This window comes from Scomber japonicus, chromosome 1 (genome assembly GCF_027409825.1).
Source record: "Scomber japonicus isolate fScoJap1 chromosome 1, fScoJap1.pri, whole genome shotgun sequence".
Classification (NCBI taxonomy): domain Eukaryota; kingdom Metazoa; phylum Chordata; class Actinopteri; order Scombriformes; family Scombridae; genus Scomber; species Scomber japonicus.
The window spans coordinates 8,184,850-8,207,626 of record NC_070578.1 but is presented as its reverse complement, the minus strand read 5'-3'; the positions used below and the strand labels follow the sequence as shown (position 1 = coordinate 8,207,626).

Sequence of the window (22,777 nt, the reverse complement as noted above, 5' to 3'; positions counted from 1 at the left end):
GCATCAATGCGTTGCTATCGCAAAGAATGCAAGGTTCACACACAAATGTAGCCTTGGGAGCATTCCACATCAGCCATACTGTGTCTAGTCTTTCCACTTCAACTTGGAGACTTTAATCCTTATTCATGCTTCCACACAGTTCTATCAGGTGTTATTTTAGTGTGTGTTGCATGCTGATGAAAGAAAAAAAAGTCCACATCATTATGAGCACTTTCAAAGCGATGTTACTTTCAGATCTTCTTCTGTGTGACTTAAACCATCCGTTTTCACACACACACGCACACACACAAGTCCCGAGCTGCTGTGCTAGATGCTATAAATCAACATGTCAAACAGCAGCCGTGGCATGCCAGCAGCGTATTGTGTTGTGACTCAAAAAAACCAAACACAAATCTAAATGCTGTAACCACGCTGGCAGCAGGGCAGTACATTGTAGCACAGTGTAGCCCTCTCTTAGAGGCACATTTTGCAAGAACATTCAACAGGACTTATATGTCACATATACAAGTACGTATAGTGAAATGTTGCGTCAAACTTCCAGATTGTATAAAAGGAAGTACAAGAAATGACAAAAGCTAGGCTAACATATGCATATATATATATATATATATATATATATATGAAGTCTGCACCTATATCTATGAATGGAAGAGCCAAAAAAACCTACCTAAAACTAATTGAGTAAAATATACAAAATACTAAACATGGTTATAAACAGTGCAGATAAGATGGCAACAGTATTTAAATGACAGTAGTACAAAGTATAGTATAATGTACGTGTTCTTCATGAGTTTGTCTGTTTATTGTACATAGCTCTGATAGTGGGAAGATGCTCTCCCACAGTGTCTCAGTGTGATTTGTGGCTGCGCAGGCGTTTGACTGATTGACTGCCACAGAAACAATTCATAGCTGGGGTGGTGGTGGGGCTCCTCTTCTATCCTTCCTAGCTCTGCTTATACACCTCCATTTGTATAGGCTCTGCAGGGAGGGGAGAACAGTTCCCATAGTGTGATCAGCTCCCGACACATGAAAAGTACAAATAAGGGAAGTGTGTTATTTCAAGAAAGAAAAAGTGAGAAGAGTGTTTCCTGAAAGTCATCATGTTACATGGTGAATTATTCCTATTCCATATTATAGGTACTACGAATCTTCTACTGCACTTAATTTATTCATACGATCATTTAGAAATATACTTTTTCATAGTTGTCATTTTGTTCTAGTGTTGCACAGACAGTGAGAGTTGTGTCTGTGTGTGCATGTCTTTTAACCATTGGCTTAAACAGTCTCCAAGCTAGCCAGTGATCTTTGACCCTCATTTACGCTAGCTGTCACTTCAGCTCTAAGCCGAAACAACAAAGAGCGGCTTTTGTTTCCTGAATTACTCTTCCATGCACATTCTCTGCGCCTTCACTCTGCTGTTCACATGAGGGAGAAGCATGACTGAAAGGACAGGACAAGTTACACATTGCACATTTGATTTAAATGTGCATGATGAAAACTTTTCTTTTTCTGTGTTGTCAGCTGAACCTAATGTACTTTGCAAGACAAAACTTATTCCAGGAGAAAAATGAGAGCCAAAATGAACTGATAAAAAGCACAATATATCATTAAGGTGAGCAGTCAGCAGACATTAAGAAAGCAATTGTATAAGAAGACAGTCTGACAACAGTGCTTTAAAATGACAAGTACAGGAAGTGGTATTTATAAGGGGCTTTACAATACCGACATTTCCTGTGTAATGTAGTACAGGATTTGAGGACCCATATTTTGTCAGGTAAAGTACAAGGTCTGTGGCATCATACTAGGTATATTATACATGTGATTGCATTTTGCAGTATGCAAGACCGCATGATTTTCTTGGTATTCTCACCCACAATCTTCCACTCTGCATAAATTGTGGGTCAAGTGAACTGCGTCCTCAGCATCAACCATTTAGTCAAGATTTTGCACAACATATTGGAGGGATGTTTGAGCAAGACGGTCAAAGTTCAAGGTACGATGTTATAACAAAGTAATATGTCGCAAATGGGTGTATACTGTATGCAACTGTACTGTAGGGTCTTTGTAAGGGCAACTGCAGGAAGTACCAAAAGTAAAAAGTGCAAGTTTGCGATTGGGAGCGCAGCATGTGAGTCAATCATCAGTATGTGAATAAATCCATAGTATATAGTATCATATACTATATAATATCTATATAGTATGTAGATATTGTGATATTTTGAAGATCATCTTAGATTTTGAATTGTAATATTGTGATAGTGGAATAAGTGTCTTTTCTTGCTTTTAAAGGCCTCATTACAATATAAAAATATTTTCTGTGCTTAACAGACCAACTTTATCCACTTAGTCATTATATCCACATTACTGATGATTATTTATCAATAAATAAATAAATATTTTGTGAAAGCACTGATAGTCATCCCTACAATATTATCAAAATAACGATTCTGCCCATATCGCCCAGCCCTAGTCTACAGCACAACTTTGAAAGCGGTTATGTCAGACTGTATTTACAGTGGCCCTTTGAGCTAAATGCTAGCATCAGCTAACACCCTCACATGTATATTTGGCAGATATGTTGTTCACCGTCTTATTAGCATGCGTATATTTAATAGCACCAAACTTAAAGTAGAGCTTAGTTTCTCAGGTATGAGTTCATAAATCAATGGATGATAAAAAAAAAGACCCATTTATGGCACTAGTGAATACTATTCATCCTGACTTTTTGAAAAGATATTTCCCTCTGAAGCATAAGTGAAAAGTCCAAAGTTGAAAAGTCACCAAAGTCCCTTGGATACATCTTCCGGGTACCATGTTTATCTGCACCAAATTCCATGGCCATTAATCCAATAATGAAATATTTCACTAAAACACTAAAATGTCAACCTCATGGTGGGGCTATATAGGGAAATTCATGACAATCCATCCAGTAGTTACTGAGATCTTTGTGTCTGGACCAAAGCAGTGGACTGGTGGAAAGACATTAGCATCCATACATCCATGGCTATGGCAGGCCTAGTTAAAAATGCTACAACCACCATAAATCAGCATACACATGGTGTCAGACATTACTGAGCTGATTCACTGCCCTGTTTACAGTCTGCTACACACTATGTCTGTGTGTAACCCTGCCATGTCACTGTGCATGAGGGTAACAACTTGCGAAGATGATTAATGTAGGCGCACTCATCTGAGTCATACCTCTAAACAATGCAGAGATACAACGACACATTTTTGACTGGAAAAAAGAAAGTGATGCACTAGCAGGTCAGGAGGTTAATGAGGTCTTATGTCATTTGTGTGTGTGGGTTGCTGGAAGTTAGGCATGAATTCACACATACGTGTCAGAGTCCAATACCACCCTGTATTTGTTTGTAGGAGTGACAGAAGCATCAAAGCAACTAGTTTCACAGTGACTGTTGGTATGGTTCTGAAAAAATAAGAAACACTATGTGAGCAGAACTCCTGTCTGCAGCTCGAAAGCTCAACCACACACACACACACACACACACACACACACACACACACAGATTCCAGTCTTTGGTCTGTACTTTTCACACACTCACGCACACACATAAGAGCTGGGAAGTGAAAGAAAAGGGGAAATTCTTTGGCTGAATTGATGCTTGGGCGCCACGCTGGGACAATAGAAAGGGTGTGGGGTAGAGAAGGAGTTCAGTTTACACACCATGCCAATTCAGAGAGTTGAAATGTAGCATAAGAGAGGGAAAACATAGCAATGAATTGTTCTGTCATCGAGCCCCTTTACAAAAGATATGTATTTTTACTACAGTAAAAAACTCATTTTGAAAGAGCGAGATTCTAGACGTTCATATCTGGGGCACTCCTGCACACACACAAGGGTTTTGTGTTGAGGAGGACAGTGGGGGACATTTGTGCCGTCTCTAAAACATTTTTCGAGAACTGAGTGTCACTGAAGGTTCACACTTTTCAGTCTTGGGTGGGGTGACACTAGTTCACTGTTATCTCCTCATCAATAAGCCATCTATAGTGAGAGACACATAATGAGGCTGATGTGAGTCACACATTAATGCTGTACATCACCACTGGTGTGATGCTGACTGACTGTTATGTCAGAGTTAGGTGTCATTATTACAGCTCAATTTATGACTGTGCTATCTTGGTTTGGTCAAAATTTTGTCAAAGGTGGATGTTGTTTAAATTTTGTGTAGCTATCAAACCAAACCAGAACACTTTTACATAATTTCTGTCCATTTTATTGGAAGATTTTACTTTTATTATCTTTATCATAATATCCTCTCTTGTTAGAATTTGAAATTGAGACATTCAAGACAAACTTTATTTAAAAAAACAAAAACAAATCACAAGAGGATACGGTATGAATATTATCATTTTTTATTACTAGGATGGGGTTTTTATTGCATTACATATAGGGATGCACAGTAATATCAGCATGTCATGCTATCAGCCAGTAAAGGCTATGAGATTAAATATTGATATGACAGGGCGATTCGTCACCTTCTCCTCCACCTGACTGTGATTCCCTTTTTCCTCTGCAGGCTTCTCCTCACTTAGCTGCCCAATAAACCTGCTGCTTCTTCTCATTTTAAACTCAATCACAAATCAGGAGCCAGGGCTCACGCTCCACTCTCTCTCTCTCTCTCCCTCTCTCTCAGTTAGCTCGCTCTCTGTGTGGATTAGTGATGTTACGCTTGAAACAGACTACTTGAGAAAGTATCAACCTTTAAAAACTAAAGTATCATATCCCTCTCTTCACCAGGGACAGACAGCCAGGGACAATTTGATTGAGGAAAGACATACTGAGTTAAGTGACTTGTTGAGAGTCAGAGTGTGTGACTGAAAGACTTTGAGTGTGTGTGTGTGTGTCTGTGCGTGAGTGTTTTATAGAGTGAGTGAGGAAGAATAAGGGAGAAAGACACTAAAAGAATCCAAAATGCCACAGCTAGTGCTACAGTTGAAGTCCAGAGTTGTCTGGCAGAGCCCACCTTTCCAGAGGAGAAGCAGCAGTGTACCCAAAGTTTTTTTAAACTGGCTAAAATGAACCTTTACAAGCCAGCAACATCAGTGTCATGCAAAGCTGCAGTGGTAGTAATGTAGAGCAAAAAGGGGTTGAGCCTTATTATCTCCACATATATTTGTACATCGATGCACTGAGACATTTTTTGGTAAATAACCTTTATTGAATAAAATATGACTTAAAATATCCGATGACAGCAGTGAGTTTCCTCATGTCATGATGTTTTGTCCTGAATCTTTACATATAAAAGCAAAGTCAAACTTGCCCAGCAGGTGTCACCATTTTGATTGTATCAAAACATTTGAAACAACAAACAGTTTTCAATACAATTGCTTCATGTGATGACAGAGCACCAACCTCTAGTTTGTTATTCAGGTTAAAGTGGGAACAAGCAGCTGAGTGAAGTGGAGCTTGTGAGGAAGCACCAGGGACCGTCAGGGTAAAACAGTCCACGCAGGACTTGGATGCACCAATTTTTCTCAGTGGCCACGCAGGGTGTTGCAGCCAAAAATCCCGCTGCGGTCCAATAAGCATTTTCCTCACAGACGACCGTTGTAAAAGAGACGTCTGTAAAACTGTTGATAGGACACTCTAGACTGCAAACAAAGTCAATTATAACCCTTTCTGTTGTGAACTTTTGTTTTATGTCAAACTTTACTTGAGCTGATCATCATAATGTAAAATCCATGTTCCAAGTGGAAACTTGAGGGCAGGGCCAGCTGGGCAAACTGCGCATATACAGTGAAGGGACGCCATCCTTGGTGTTTGACTCTTGGGTTTCTTAGTTGAAAGTCTTTCTCTATATTGTACACCTTTGCTTTATACGTAGGTTAGTGCTTTTTGAAGTAGGCCATGGTTCAACCACACCATGTTTCTGCATGTTATAATGTAGCACCACATTTGTATCCTCAGTTAATGCCACAGAACCACTCAGGTCTGAAACCATTCTGGGTTGCAGCCGTGGTTGTTATAGTATATGCTTATTTACAGTGACTTTGTTTATGTCCGCAGTGGGTCCCTTGAAATAGTCTCAGGAGCTCCATGGTTAGCTGTAGCTGTCAATACTTGTATACATGTAATCATTACTCTAATGTGAAAAACCTTTTATATTTAAAATGATTGCATGTCTGTCTAGTCTTGTGACCACTCAAAGCGTTTTTAAACCACAGACCACATTTCCCCACTCGCTCACACATTCATACGCTGATGGCACGCTGCCATGCAAGGTGCCATCAGCGTATGAGGAGCAGGAGGAGCAGGGAATCAAACTGTCGACCTTCTGATTACAGGGCAATCCGCTTTCCTACCGGAGTGTGTGAGTGTGTGTGTGTGTGTGTGTGTGTTAAACATGTTAGTTCCTCATCCTAAACTACAATGAAGTCACACCCATATGTTCCACAAATTTCTAATGCTGCTTTTACAGAAACAAAAAGTGTCAAAACCACAAAGCAGCCCACTCACTTTACATAAAACATTCAATGGTTCCAGATTGTCATGCAATTCAAAGTGACCCATATTCTGTGTGTTAGTACTTCTATATTTCTTTTTTTCAGTAGAATGGTAATTTATAGATAACTAAATATAGATTAATTAATGAGTTAAAACTGTCAATTTTTAACACAGCCTCACACTATGTGGAAGTGGCTGAATATGCTCTGACTGTGTCTGTGTATATCGATATGTATATATGTATGTCCTTTGCATATCTCTTTAACGGTGCATCCAAACAACTCCACATTTGGCGGGGGCATTGCTGGGTAAAAAGGAGTGTCACATTGAATTTGGTGCAATTTGAACACGTGATATGTTTAAAGTGAATAAACTTTGAATACACCAGCGATCAGTGAGCTGCTCCATTCGGTGCAGGAGCTTGACCGTTAGCCCGTCCTAAGTTTGTCAACTAAATGAACATGATATGCGACATAATGTCTAATGTTAGTCTAATACTAACTAAACAGATAAGTGACAGTTACTTACTGGTCCAAGAGAAGAAGCTCTAGCTCCTTTTCCTCTCACAGGGCTCTCCGCCTTGGAAAGACCGAGGTTGCCCCGGGTCTATGTTTCCAGTTGAAAAGGTGCGTGCTGCTCCTCCCTCGCTGCAGCGGTTATATAGGGGGAGTGGGTTAACGGTTCCGGTGGAGGAGAGGAGGAGATGTGTCACATGCACTAACATGAACGCGCTGCCGACAAGGCTTCCAAAACAGAGGCTCCAGTACAACACACACAGAGGGCGTGTCACGTGACTGTCTACTCCAGATTTCAATACACCACTAGTTGTTTACATAGCAAAACGCTAATAAAGCTGTATTTTGCATATAGCCCCCTTAATGCAGCCCTCACTTTACTTGAAATTAGAAAATATCATGTTTTTACTAATATTATTTACTATGTGCATTTAGTCTATTATATGTATGCTCTGTGTATAATGGAATGTTCATTTTTCTGTGTGTTGAGGTAGCAGTTGGAGGCCAACTAATCAGCCCGCTGCAAACAGGCACATTTTGAGTAAGCACTGCAGTAGTCATCACAATGACAACACTAACATGGTCATGTTAAATCAAGCAGACTTCATCTCATCACTGATACTGTGTGATCAAACTACGGAAACTGTCAGCTGTTTGAAATATATAGGAACACAGAGATAACGATTTTATATAGTTTTGTAGAAAACAGAAGTTCTCAGATTGTGTCATGCCCTAAAACATCAACTCCACCACAAACAAATCTCAAAGCAGCTCAAAAACACAGTCCAACCACAACCCTGTTTGTACAGTGTTATGCATGAATGCATGCTATCTCAAGAGGCAAGTGAATGACTTAGTAAAACACTGTTAAATAAGGAAGAAGTATTACAAAGCACAGTATCCATTGGTGTGTGTGTTTGTGTGTGTTTGTTTCTGTCTCTGTGTATGTCCGTTGCTCTGTGGTCGTCTGAGGCTTTGGTCGGTCTCCACCAGTATCAGGTGTGTGTCTGGGTACATGGTTATAAATAGGCCTCTGTCCACCCTCAGACTGCACAACTTCTTGTTTCTTTTCTTCATGTATTTGTGTTTCTTTCTCTTTTTCTTGTGTTTCTTGACTTTGCTGCGTCTGTAGTTCAGATGGTTCCTGTCTTGTGATGATGAGGACAACCACAATTCCATTTCCCTTTGCATCTGTTTGCCCACATGATTGCAAACTCCACTCAAACACACGCTTACACTTTTTGAGTTGCAAGTGTGTGAGCGCTGTGTTATCATGTCGGTCAACATGTAAACCTTTAAAGTCAGTGTGGTGAAGTCTAATATGGTGAAAGTGGAGCTTTTTAAGGGAACTTACTGAGCTGTGATAGTGGGCAGTTAATTAATAGTAACAATGAAACTGTCAGAATCAGCTATGTTGTATGTATGTATCCTTTCTTCGAAATTTGGTATAACGTGATAAAAAAGTGAACTACTAGTGTGTGTGTGTGGAAGTTAAAGAGTAAGACTGTTTCCATTGATAACAGCACAGAAAGGTTCCTGTGTGTATTGAGCCTGGACCCATTTGTATTCATGGATAAGAGTCATAGATAACAATGCAGGAAAAGTGTCATTAAGAAAACTTTTGTAGTATGTCAAACCTGTGCTGCCTTCAGATAGAGAGTTTTTGTTTTATACAGGATGTGAGTCTGCACATAGGAAGAATGTTTCATTGAAGTTTGCTCTTTGCTGCATAATTCTAACTTATTTGCACAGGCAACACATGCATGCCACTCTTATTCATTTCATCCTCCACTTCATCAGCTGACGTCACCCTCTGCAGAAATGAACTGTAGTGTTCCTCTTTTACAGCTGCATTTCGTTCTCCCTGTTCACCTCCTGCAATCGTCACCAATGGAGCTCCCACTAACCAACACCCCAAGGGCTGCCTTCATCCTCATCATCCTCATCTCCATAGGTAAGATAACTACACTGGGGGAAAAAAACTAAACACTTAATCATCTTTAGCAGCTGTTTGATCATCATGTTCAGCACTAAAATAGTTTTGCTACACACTGCTGCAGCTCCAGCATGGTGCACACTTCTGCATGCAGTACTTTTGTTTGTTCTCTTACTTATAATATAGCTTTTGATTGGATCCCATTTAAGCATGTCTCAGTGAAATGTTAAAACTTCCAATTTTTCTGACATTATTCAGATGAACAAACTAATAGCATATTGATAATAAACTAATGCTTAGCTACTGCCCGATTATAATATCCTAGTCATTTTATCCTTATGGGTATTTGGCTACTCTTTCACTTGTAAAAATAGGTTTCTGAGGGGCAAGATCTTGAAACAATGCAGAATCTGAGCTCTCAAAGTGGTTCATATGGGTTTAAGCTTGTGAAATGATATTCAATCTCAAATAACATTACAAACATGTTAAATAATGAAAAACTCTGTATAACAGGGTTCCCATGGAAAAGTCATGGAACTAATTAAAATCATCCAAACGTTTGGAAAAGTCATGTAATTGAATTCTGTTGTTTGTAATGAAATTAATTTAAAGGTTGTTAATAGTCACTGAAATGATATAATGAGTCCTTGAAAAATCAGAAAGTTGTGTGGGAACCCTGTCATAAGATTTAAAGCAGAAATTGAAACTCCTCTGCTCTGTGACCTCAGTGTCCCTCACCATGAGAGACACACCAACACATAAATGGACATGAAATTAAGTCACAGGTGCAATTGTGGTGGGTTTTGCTTTTTTGGGGCTAGTGGTGCACTGCAGTGCTGTGGATGACTGTCTGTCATGTCTACCACCTTCCTGCTTGTATAAGGTCATCAATGTGGCCTGCACCACTATTCTGATACTACTGATACATACTGTGGTGAAGACAGGCCCATGTAAACCTCTCTTCTAGCTGACATGATGACACTGAAAAAGACTCTTGAATCCTGATTATGTGATAAAGATGAATCAGTGTTTCTTACCGGCACGGCTTACTGGGACACGTATTAGAATGGAGCCTTTGCTAGTGTTATTATTTAAACTTGTGTTTTTCCTGTTTTGACATGTCAAAATGTCGCTGTGAGAAGGGTCGGTTTAGAGTGATGATGTGCGCTGTTAAGCCACAATTACGCACAGCCAGTCTTGCACTTCGATTTTTCGAAATCACCACCAGACTGTTTCAGAATAACCACAGAATCGTACATGCTTACGTGTGCTTCAAACATAGAGAATGTTATGGTTGATTATCCTGTTTATGTGGTACTGACAATGAAAACAGTTCATACAGTCTCATGAAACATTTAATTCTATATTAGAGTCATCAGCTACTCTTAGCTACATGTGAAGCTCTGCATTCACCAGAGAACAAGTTTCCTCTGAATTCTCTCTATGATTCCCAAACCATCAGTGAGTCATGACAGGAAATGTCCAGCGTTTACAGTAAAGGGGATGAATGTGATAATGATAATGTATTCTTTTGTTCCAAACAAGCCTGACCACAAAAATACCAAGAGCTAGCTGGCACACCACTGTTCTCTGTTAAATTGTCTTTTTGTGTTGTGTTTTATTAAATAGACAGACAGTCTGTTATTATTCCCAAAGGGAGATTAATGTGTTACAGCAGCCACTTGACATTAATCAAAATAGAAAAACAGTGAGGGAGGTAAAAGAGATGTAAAAAGTGACTAAAATGTGAAATATAGCAGATGTGATGGATAGGTGAGCAGTCAGAGGGACGGCACTTTGTACGGTACCTAGTGACTCATGTTCAACAGAGCTCTGACTTTCACACTCACTTTTACTAAGAAGTAGCTTCTTTTCCCCAGAGTCTCAATGTTGATATGTTCACACAGTACATTTAGATGGGATTGGATTGGGAGTGAATTTTATCCTGCAGATCATTTTCACAGGTTTACAAAGTGTGATCAAAACAGGACGGTTTCTTTCTTAAATTTATTTCACAAGACCAAAATGTTTGTGACCATTATTTGAGCCAATATAAGAATATTCATACACAAGAAAGTCTGATCAAGATAGCTTTACTTTGTTGTAATGAACATTTTAGTGTGTCTGTGTTTTTCTATGTTTGTGTGTAAACCCCCAATGTGTCAACATTGCGTTCACATCTCTTATTAGGGCTGAGTACTGTTTTTTTTAAGTTGTTATCAAAGAGAAAACAGTTTGTCAATGTGTACTTCTTTCTGTTTCTCCATCCACCAGTTTCAAGTCAAGTTGACTGGGACTTTTGTGGCACCTGGCGGCATGGCAGGGGCTCCCTGAACCTGAACATCAACCTGACCACAGGCTGTGATCACATGTTAATATCAGCCAATGAGAACTCTCTGTCCATTAGTGGACAGATCACGGCACAGTGTATGCGGTCTGAAGTGCTTCCCCTCGACCAGTATGGACTTCATTCAGGGGAGGAAAGTGACTTCTGTCTGTACTGGGAAGCTTTGCTGGACCAGATGAAACTGCAGGTAACAAAAGACAGAAAGAGACTAGATGAGAATGTTTGTATGCAGCGTGTTTTAACCTCTTACCTTCAAAAGCTAATATAACCCAGCTGCTGTGGCAGCAGGCCAATCATATGTCACATTAAATCGAAGAACGCTTGTGTTGATTGGCTGTGAGCAAGTCCATACAAATAGTCATATTCTGTAGCCCTGGGTGCAAAAAGGATTGATTGCAGGTATCGCTTGACAGGAGACGTTTTGATATTACTTGGTATCGATATATTTCGGTTCTGATACCCAGTCCTAGTGAATGATCAGGCACACCATTTCTCTTCATATTATCTGGCTCCAGAGCAAGTACATATTTATAAACTAGCTCAACGTAGAGGATTGCAAGGACTCGCTTACAGTACTGAAAACAAAACTGACAACCTACTTTTTTATTACGATTCGTAATACTACTAAAAGAGTGTGAAAACAGCATGTGTACAGCATGTGCTGTATATTCTACAGTAGCTTCATACCTCGTTAGAAAGCATAATGCAGCTTGTTGTTGTTTTCTTATTTTTTATCCAGATTGGTGGGATGAACCTCACTCTATGCTGGCCCACTGGTCTACCAGACTCCTGTTGCACTGGTCTGACTGATGTCTCCAAGTCACCTCCAGCACTCTACGGCATCGCCAATACAACGATCAAAGAGGATTTCACTGCCAGTGAAACACGGAAATTCTACAACTTCAAGGGAGAGACCAACAGTTGCAGTAAGGAAGGATTGATGTTATCGATCTCATCTGTAAACGGAATAAGTTTTACTGTTAAAGAATTCCATTTTTTATCCAGTCCAGTGTATGCAAGGATTGATAGATCTGATCAACTTGAACTTCATTCAACCCAAAATTCAAAGATGATCACATGTCAAAAATATGTTCTTCTTTCTTTCTTTTTCTCTTCGCAGAAACATTATGTCCTTCAGTGAGCCAGGCATCCACCCAAGACAACATGTAATTTCCTTTCTCTTTTATCTCAAATATGCCATCACATGTGCTGTTGGGTGAGGGTGTTTTTGTCAACATCCTCCCTCACATGACTTTGTCTTAATTGCCGAGGCCTCTGTTTAGAAGTTTTGTGTAATCAAGTGAGTGAAAAAAATGAACTTTGGCTACAGACAGGATACAAAGCTTCATACTGTGGAGACTTGGAGTTAAAAAATAACCTTGTTTGTTTTAAAACGACCATGTCAAACCACGATTTCACTTCAAATTATGATGGTGTGTGTGTTTGTGTGTTAATGTTTGTGTCTAGGAACTGTGCTCCTAGCTCTGAGGTGGAGATGAAGGAGGATTTCAAAGGCCAAATCGTTACTTCACCTGTAAGTTAAAAATTGACTCATCATCACATTCAGGATACGAGGACTTAAAGCAGTTTTAAAGATGGAATTTAAATTGAAATGTCAAGAAATGTGACGAAAAGACCAAAACCAGTAGATTACAGTAGATTAGGTTTATCTCTTAAAACCATCATCTTCCCTGAGCTGTGAGTTGTGGTCAGCCCACAACATATTGGTTCCAAAATCTTTAGAAACATATCACAAATGCATATTTTAATTTCCTAAAACAAAAGTAAACAGTGTATTTGTTGGAAACTATTTTTGTTGAACTAGAGAATGTGTGCGACCCTAGCTCAGCTAAATAAACTACAGTGTGTGTCTTCATTGTAATGAAGGAAGGAGGAGGAATAGGATCTCTCAGGCTTTGGATACAAAGTTAGTCGGATCAATTCACTGTTGGTGTTTGTTTACAATGAGAAAATACAGATATATAAATATGGCATCGCCTACATTCTCCCACAGTATTGTCTACATCAGCAAATGTGTGACCCACTGGTTCCTTTTTAGTTGTGCTTTAGCAGCATATTCATAACTGAATCACATTTCCCCTTATATATAAAGTGAAAGTGAAATAAATCAATTCAACAAAATGATCTAACCTCAAATGGCCCATAGTAGCTTTTTGTAGGTTTTTTACTGCATTACACTTTCCTCAAAAATATTACAGCTGCTGCTTCTTGCACAGCAGTCCTGTTGGTACCATGAACATGTGACACAGCAGTACTCTCAGAGTTGCTTCACTCTTGGTAGTGACTTGAAAAATGCCAATTCCTCTTCAGTGGCAGCAATGGGTAAATGATTATTCACTTGCATCCTGTGGCCCTAACCTCTCTGCCTTTGAGAGGTATCACAGTTCTTTCTATGATACAGCTCCACTCAGTAGGTCGCCACACATCTGTGACTGTGTGCATCCATTTTTAATCCGGGCTTAACTTTCTAGGAGGTTTTTAGCCCATCAAATCAGTAACTCCCTTAACAACTTCATTCAAGTCTAGGCTGATGATTGAGTGGAAATGAGGAAGTAGATGAAAGGATAGCCACATGAAAGTGACAGATAACAGCATTTCACTGACAAGTAGAGGATGCATGTGGTAAGCTGACATTTTCCTTCCAAATGACCTTAAAATAGTACCATTTGTCTAAGTACACAGTCTTAGGTAGCAATCTACAGACACATGTAGTCATTACAACCGTGTACACCATGAGGTTGTGATGCATACTCATAAGCAGAGCAGCAGCAGGGTGGTACACGTCCTGTCAGTGATTCCTCTCAAAGTCTCAACATGAAAATATTAGATTTTATTGGCAATGTTGCTACTTCCTGTGTTATAGTATGACATATGATTAGTTTATAGATACCAAGTTCACTTTCCATATATTCTCTTCATTTCTGTATTCCAGGTCATGAAAGGTGTCCCACCAGAGTCTGCCACCTCTGTCTATCTGCCCCCCTCTCTAAAGCAAGCTGCAAAAAACCACAGCAAAGTAGTCTGCACCTTCTTCAAAAACAACTCCCTGTTCCAGGTAAGCCTCTGTTTGCTCCTTGTCAACACAGACACCTCTGTTCTTCTATATGTGAATATGTAGACTGTGTTATATGACAGAGAGGTAAAGATGTGTATGTGTTTCAGGATGGTCATGAGAAGGGCAGGATTCTCAATGATGTGGTGGGAATCACCGTGGAGAACGAGGTCATCAAAGATCTGCCTGAGCAGATCAGGATCGCTTTCCACCATGATGTCATTCCTGTAAGTTTGCTTGCTTTTGTGCACTTTTGGTCCCTCAGTGTATAATATCCACTTGGTATCATCTAAATCTATACCTTCAGATTCCACTGTTTAAAATCTGGTGGAAAAAAAAGCTCCCAAAATTCAGCAAGTATTTCAAACTGCACACAGTGCTGTCATGTCTGTGCTGTATATGTCAATTAATACACAAACTACGCAAAAGTGGCTTTGCTGCTGTTCCATGACGTCCGTTTTGTCCTAACTTATCAACCCACAGAGAGCACACAGAAACCACTCAAGGTTTCTCTATTCTTACCTCATGTCTTGTGAAAACAAACGATGACATTAATACGCTGAGGACAATCTGGGACTTCTTTTCTGCAGGGCAAACATGCAATCATATCATTAGGGTTGGGAACCCGTACCAGTACCGTTACCTGGTGTTCAGTTTCAGTACTCAACAGTACTTCATTACTAACCCTTACTCTAAATCTGTAGTGACTGAAGTATCAACCAAAAAAGTCCCAACATTCTTACTTTAAATTTATAAATATAAAGGGTGCAATTATTAGAAAGGAAATGTGAGAAAAATATATACAGTGTAAATATGAGATACATATACAAAAGGAATATATAACAAGGTACAAAATATATATAAAAATATATTCACATGGGTTATTTAACCTATATTAACCATATTTCTTTTCAACATCTTCTTATGTGTTTTTGTTGTTAGCACTGTTTTCACACAATGCATCTGTGTAGTTCTAGTGCTATTATAGTTACACATGGTGACACCACGACTGAGTTTAGTAGGTGTAACGTAAAAATACAGATCTTGGTACCCAACCTTAAATATCATACCTGAGCTGTTTTATATGTGTGTGTCTTGAGCTATGTGTATGGGTGATGTGACATGCAGCAAGTAAAGAATGATTGCAGCTATTTACAGTGAAAGCTCTTTTAATCACTACTGAATCAAAGGATGCAGTGAATACTTCAAAGCACCTGACCCTTTCTTATTATGATCGAAAATGTGCACCATCTTTATTTGAAGTAATAATGGCTTCTTATCTTTATTTCAGAAAATGCATTCAAGGAAATGTGTCTCATGGGACACCAGGAAAGGTCAGAACCTGAGCTTATTAATGAGATACCTACAAAAGTTTCTCACATAACATCTATATGTTTCCCTCTTCACTCACTGTTTTCCCACAGATGATAATGAAGGATGTTACTATCTGTATTGTGTTTGTGTAGATCCTATAAAGGTGCATTGGCTGGGTGATGGGTGTGAGACTCTGCAGAAAGGAGCCAACCACACTGAGTGCCTGTGTGACCATATGACTTACTTTGCCGTCCTGGTGGTGAGACCTGCAGCTGATACTCTTTCATACAAGAAACAAACACACTAACTAAGATCCTGTGAAGAAACACAGCAAATAAAAACATCTGAAAAGCATTAACAGTGTATTTAGATGAAGGCCATGTTGCTCAGATCATTGTTCTGTGTCCCATGACAGCAACTGGAGGATCGACCGGTGCGCCACCTGCTGGCGCTTACCACCATTACATCTCTGGGTTGCGCCGTGTCTGTGATCAGCTGCATCGTTCTCATCATCTTCCTCTGCAGGAAGAGGTGACACAGCTTTTTCAGAGCTTATGTAGCCTATCAGAAAGTAAAATAATCTTTAATAATGATGACACAAATATTTACATTTCTCTTCTTTCACCCTCTTTCTCTCTGCTGTCTCTAACAGGAAATCTAAGGAGCAGTCCATACCTATCCACCTGGGTTTAGCTGCTTCCCTCGCCTTCCTCAATCTGCTCTTCTTCTTTACCGGGGTCCTGGCCAATGTGGGAGGGGAGAGTGTGTGTGTGGGGGTGGGGGCAGCCCTTCACTACGCCCTGCTCAGCTCCTTCTTCTGGATGGGTATAGAGGTTTTCCACACCTTCTGGTTGGTCCATGTGGTTTTCTACCCCTCCCCGAAGCCATTTGTCTGGAACCTGGTCGGCTTTGGTGAGTGGGTTAAGTAATGTTTAATGTTTTTTTTTTTTTAAATCTTGATATTAATGTGTGTATAACCTTATATAATATATTTTCCAGTTCTCCCAGCTGTTCCTGTTATCATCCTGGCTGCAGTAGGTGACATTTACGGCCTGAGGGAGGTGGTGCCGAGTGATGACGTGTCCAATCCTTATCGCATGTAAGCAAGATTATTTTTACAAGGATTCTCAAAATAGCATACACAGTAATGTCTGGATAATGTACAAATAAAAGCTAGTGCCATAAGTCACAGTCACACGCCTGCTTTGTTTTGACAGTAGAGGACTGGTGTGTAATGTCAGTTATATTAAAATGATTGTGTGTCTCTGTTGGGATTATTTGCTTTTCTTCTCTAAGGGTATTTTTGTGTTTCCAGGTGCTGGATGAAAAACAACAGCAAGGCCTGGCTGGCGCACTATTTCACCACTATGACCATCCTGCCCATACTGGTGATCACGGGCATGGTGATGCTCTTTCTGGTCTACAGGGAGATCCGCACCAGGGACGAATGGAGGCAGAACCGCGTGGCGTTTCTCAGTATCTGGGGTCTCAGCTGCCTCTACGGGACAACTTGGGGTCTCACCTTCCTGGACATAAGACCTCTCTCTGAATACATTCTCTTCCTCTTCTGCATCCTCAATTCATTTCAAGGTAATATATTTATCCAAAGGAAAGCAGAATTGGAATAAACCATTCAAGCATTTTTACAAGTGTAGTAGAAGGATTAACTATATATAGTCAGTTTTTGGACAGGGTTATTTTCATTGTTTTCCAAGAGACTGCTGACTGTATTTGGAGCCAGTGGTCCATTGTATCAGTGTGGGAATGAGACAATGGCCATGCTTAATCAAGGCCTTCTGGTACTTGTGCCTATCAGAAGAAAAGCTGTTTCCTCTCACATGCAGCACACTTATTTTGATTCAGTTCCAAAATCTCAATTTATTAACCTGCACATTGGTAGTTGAGAAATAGTTATTTTTTACACCAACTAGACCCATATCGAGTATATGCATGGCCCTAAATCTACTGTATGCATGGACCTGTAGTCACACACATTGTTCCATGATATATTATTTTATGAGTTAACTTTGTGCAAACATTACACTCAACAGTTTTAATTTAATTTAGATTGAACTACACTAAAATCAGAGTAACTGACAGATTCATAGTGTGCTGTGCTATAGATTGATTCTGAAAAGCTCAACTAGGAAGAGAAAATGAATGAATCTTCATTCTCATCTCCATCTCCCAGGTTTCCTCCTCATGCTACGGTTCTACATGCTGGACTGGATGCGGAAGCAGTCTGGCAGTTCTAGCCTTGGTAGCACCAGCACCGGATCCACCAGACAACACATGCTACAAGAGAAGAGCTAGATGAACTTAAAGAGGTGTGACACATGTCACACAGGTGGAATGAGAAAAAGCTTCAGTAGTTAGAGTTTATCATGTACCATCATCAATATCAACCATCAGTTAGTTACCTCTTAGTGCTGTTTGACCAGAGACTTGATTACTTGACAAGTGATTAGATTACTTGATGGGGAAGAAGCCATCACTCAGGACTCATTATACAGGCCTGGAGCCTATATATGTAAAATATCTAGACTGGCTCTAGTTATAGAAGGGAAAGAAATTAAGGGATTCGAGATTTTAAAAAAATGTAAAATAGAGACAACACATGAAAACACGGGAAAATTAAATGATCACAGGTTACTGTAAAGTGACTACTTTTTATCATCTGTAAAGATAAATTCTATATTATTATTGACTTGCTGTCTTTTTTTGAACCGTAGATAAGCTTTTTAATTTTGTACTTTGTTTTATAGCTAATTTTAAAGGACCAGTCTGTACTATATGTGTGGCATCTAGTGGAATATTATATTCCTTTTTGTGGTAGAAATTATGATATAATATTTATAAGTATGTTTTAAATAGTGTACAAACTTTTGATAATGAAAGTGGTTGCATTTTTGTTACCTTAGAATATGTACATTGGGAATGGGTCACCTTCTGTGCAGCTCGACATGTTTCTACTGTAGCCTAGAATGGGCACTCTTTTCAGTTTGTTGCAATCTGAATCCTCACAACTAGATGTCACTAAATCTTACACACTGCTCCTTTAAGGCTTTTAAAGTAGCACTTTAGATTTGCAATCTTTTAAAAATGTACTGATAGAACCTCAGTGAGTGGTTATGTGGTCTCTGCTCATGAATGTTAATTTCTTATTGTTTATAAAAGCCACCTCATATAGAAATCATCTTTTATATTGTTGTAAAGTGTGTAATAGACATTTCATATAGAGTATGTATGTCATGTAAAATAATAGCTGAAAATTTTATAATGGATGAGTGTTCATTTGTGATCATTTGAGAGCTTCTTTCAAAATACAGATAAAAATTAATACCAGGTGTTCGTGCTCAAAATGGACCAAAATGCACTTAAATTGAACCACACTTTAAACTATATCAGTTTACCAGAATTTGATCTGCCCACATGATTTCATGAAAAAACATTTCTATCATCTCCAGCTGAACTTTCAACTGATATTTTTTCTTTTAGATACTGTGATGTTTGCACATTTTTTCTATTGTGAACTTGTATGTAATTTGTTTTGAATTATTGTGTGTATATTGAGTGCATTAAAAAAGTCTTTATGTTTAGAAGGAACGTGTGGTTGTGTTACTCTAAATCTGTGTGTGTGTGTGTGCGCGTGTGTACAAAGTAAGCACATTTGAGGCTTGCTGTTTTCCTGTTCAGTCGTCCCTCCTACTTATCTGCAGTGTGTTTCCTCCCTCGAGGTTTGACATTTGTTGTTCTCCAACATACTGCTTGTTTGCCACTGAAATTGTCAACGTCTGCGCTACAACTGTGCTCACTGTTTATTTTAACCCCCACAATGACATCATGATAATCAGTACTATCTTGGAAGAAGAAGCTGACTTAACGGTCACAAGAAAAACTCAAAAGCAGCCTATTTTCACTCTCTTACAAGCCTTTTATGGCTCTGAACCAGGAGAGTACTGCTAAACATAAAGACATCAACTCCACCAATGTGACCTGAAAAGCAACTTTATAAAGCATAACAGCACAATTACTGTTACTCAGTCTATGATTGGTGTTAATACTCTAGGTTCTGACTGCAGGTGGTACTCCTCTCTTGAGTGTTCACTATTTTAGCTCTCTAACATGATTATTTAGGTATTTCTGGTATCAGTTTATTGTTAACATGGAATCCTGCATCCTTGTTTTAAAACTAAAAGTGAAACTAACTAAAGAACAACAAAGAAAAAGTGAACCCTTCATATAAATAGTAATAAGGCAATTTTGATGTGTTTTCCTCCTCTCCAGAATGTCTGTGCCCTTTATACAGTAAACTGTAACTATGTTCAGTATTTACATCACACATACCAGCACATTGAATTTCCTTCTTTTGCTTTTTGTGCTGCTTCATCCACTACTTCACTAACATGATAATGGTGTAAGGGCTTCACCTCCGTCCCATGCTTCTAACAGGACTGCTCTAATTACACACCTGTCCTTCACACACTGGCAGCACTGATTTTAATAGCCAATTCACAGCACTGTTTATGTTCATGTAATATAAGAGAAGAGGTAGCCAGTAACAATGAATAAAAAAACCCAATCATAGTTAAATGTTGACTTATAAATATTTATTCATATAGCCTATTTGTTTTCAGGATTGTGACAGTTTTAAAAAAATATATAAATTTAGCCCATTTTATACATTCATCAATTTAGCTGTGTTTGAAATCTAATACACACACTGTATGTTCCAGGTGTGCAGCACTATAAAAGTGTGTGTGTGTGTGTGTGTGTGTGTGTGTGTGGTCCAGGTATTCCCCAAAAAGATTATGTTAAGGTCAGGATCAGGGTCAGGGTTAGGCATGTGATGGTTATGGTTCGAAGGATCCTTTTTCAGGATTGTGTGTTTTTCTATATAGATTCCTCAATTAGCCTAAAAAACTGTGTTTTAAACATAGACTGTATGGTTTTAAATAGCGCGTGCGTGCGTACAGTGTAGAAGTCAGTGCAGCAGCGTCACATGACGTCAGCAGCAGCAAACAGTTGTGTTTACCGGCGGGCACCGTAAAAAAAAAAAACCCAAAAAATAAAACCGACGGGCACCGTGCTGGCTGGCTGACTGTCAAAAAAGCGCTTGGCAGGAGGAAAACCATCACCGGTAAGACTGAACAACCCTTTGAAACAGTTGCAGCCAATTCAGAAACTGTTAGTAACACAGGAAGCGTAATATGGAGGACAAAGCTACCTGTGAGACAAAAAGGAAATCCCGTTTTTATTTGTTTTGAGGAGAACTGCGGCAAGCTAACCGACAATAGCCGAGATAACACCGGAGGTGAGCGGCTTCACTTTCAAAATGAAAGCCGGAATGAGCTTTTTAATCATTTATCTCACTTTGTGTATCTTGTCACACACGTTAAAAGTGAGGTGAACATATACTTTTTTTTTTTATTAAAGCTGTGGTAATGTTAGCAACAAGCAGGACAAAGCATCAGCTAACCTGCAGTGATAGCTGCTAATTAGAGAGGCTAGCTCTGTTATTATTATGAGCTCATTATAGTAATATGTCCGCTTAATGTTTATTGATAGCTATGTATTAACAGCAAATTAAGCTACGTTTTTATTCATATTTTGACCATATTTTCAGGTTCTCCTTTTTAAACTAGCAGGGCTCTTTTAAATCTCCGTTTGCCTCGTTGCGCATGATATAAAGTTATTTATGCATGTTTTTATGTATTTAAAGTGTTTTTAGTCTAGTTAAATTGTCGTAAGTGAAAAACGAAACAGTTACACTAAAACAAGAAATATGATTGTGTCTTTATTTTGAAAGTGTTAAGCAGAAGTCAGATGTAGTCACTCAGTGTAACTTGACACTCATTCTTCCAGCAAGCAGTTTGTTATATTGTGACAAATATATCATCAATTTCTCTATTCTTTTTAATATCTTATTTGTGATCTGGGGCTAAACGCTTGCTCTGGGATGTAATTGCAAAATGCACCCATCATTTAGTGAGATCAAAGTATCAAAACACCTGTTAAAAGGCACCAGAATACAGGAAATTACATCTACTCTGTTGGACCTGAACGTCCACATTTGGGATGGGGGCTGGTTTTATACAGTCTATGGTTAAAACCCGTTACTGTGCCCTATAGTCACTATGTGGTCCTACCTTTGTTAAACTACTTAAATTAAGTTGTGTAAATAAGGTAAAATATTATGGAATAGTTATGAAAAACTTTTGAAAATTCAATGTTAAAAATGTGTGAGAACCCTGCTGATCCCTACTGGCCCAGCCTCCAAACTGAAAGCTCACCAGCCTCCCTTTACATACTGAAAGGGCCATAATCATTAGTTTATGGTATTATTAAAGAGGGAACTCCATATTCATTGATGTCTATTCACATATTATTGATGGCCATTTTTGTTATGTACTGTAAACAGTTCAGGCTTGTAGAAACTGACACAATGACACATTTCAAGTTTAACATTGAAATGTAAACTTTCTCTTGGTTGCTAGGATTCATGCATCTTTTTTGTGATTGATGTAGAATAGTTGTCATTATGTGGAGCTGTGTGTCATGTTTACCTGGCTGTAGCTCCTCCTGTCACTGTCTCTGGTTACCTGCTGAGTGTGTAAACAGCCTCTAAAATGGCACAACTACATGTGATAAAGATCTCACTTTCTCTCAGAGAACACGACAATGATAAAGCTACAAAGTGATCTATATTATTTTGACTACAGCTAAACACCTGCAGTTTTCTATTTCTATTGATCAGTTTTTGGTCTATAAATTGTAAGAAAATAGTGAATAATGTCTGTCGCAATCTCCAAAACCTGATCCACTTGTGGGTTGTGTTTGTTTTGTTTTTTTGTCCAAATTCCAAAGATATTCTCTTATTTACTGTTAGATAGGAGCAGAAAAATGCAAATCATCACTGCTGAGAAACTGGAACAAGGTCATTTCCTGTCAGTCACATCATGAATTAGCTGTTTCAACTCCAATTTCCAGATACAGCCTAACACTGGATACAAAGTATGCTACATATTTTTTCTATTCTATGTTGTTTCCTGAATGTGTCACACAGGTTGTTCCAGAGCTCTCTGGAAAGACACCTGTAGCCTCCGCAGCTGGTCGTCAGCCC

General features: G+C 39.0%; 1 protein-coding gene across 1 annotated transcript; it reads left to right on the top strand.

Annotated features, from left to right (window-relative positions):
• The first annotated feature begins 9,258 nt into the window (after window positions 1-9,258).
• adgrg1 (adhesion G protein-coupled receptor G1) lies at window positions 9,259-22,754 on the top strand. Its single transcript, XM_053341597.1, is given in 15 exon segments — window positions 9,259-9,262; window positions 11,195-11,454; window positions 12,007-12,193; window positions 12,388-12,433; window positions 12,735-12,801; window positions 14,221-14,343; window positions 14,451-14,567; window positions 15,632-15,674; window positions 15,807-15,913; window positions 16,070-16,185; window positions 16,307-16,566; window positions 16,654-16,753; window positions 16,970-17,244; window positions 17,846-17,981; window positions 22,721-22,754. Coding segments are annotated over 15 exon segments (1,875 nt in total).
• Window positions 22,755-22,777: the final 23 nt, after the last annotated feature.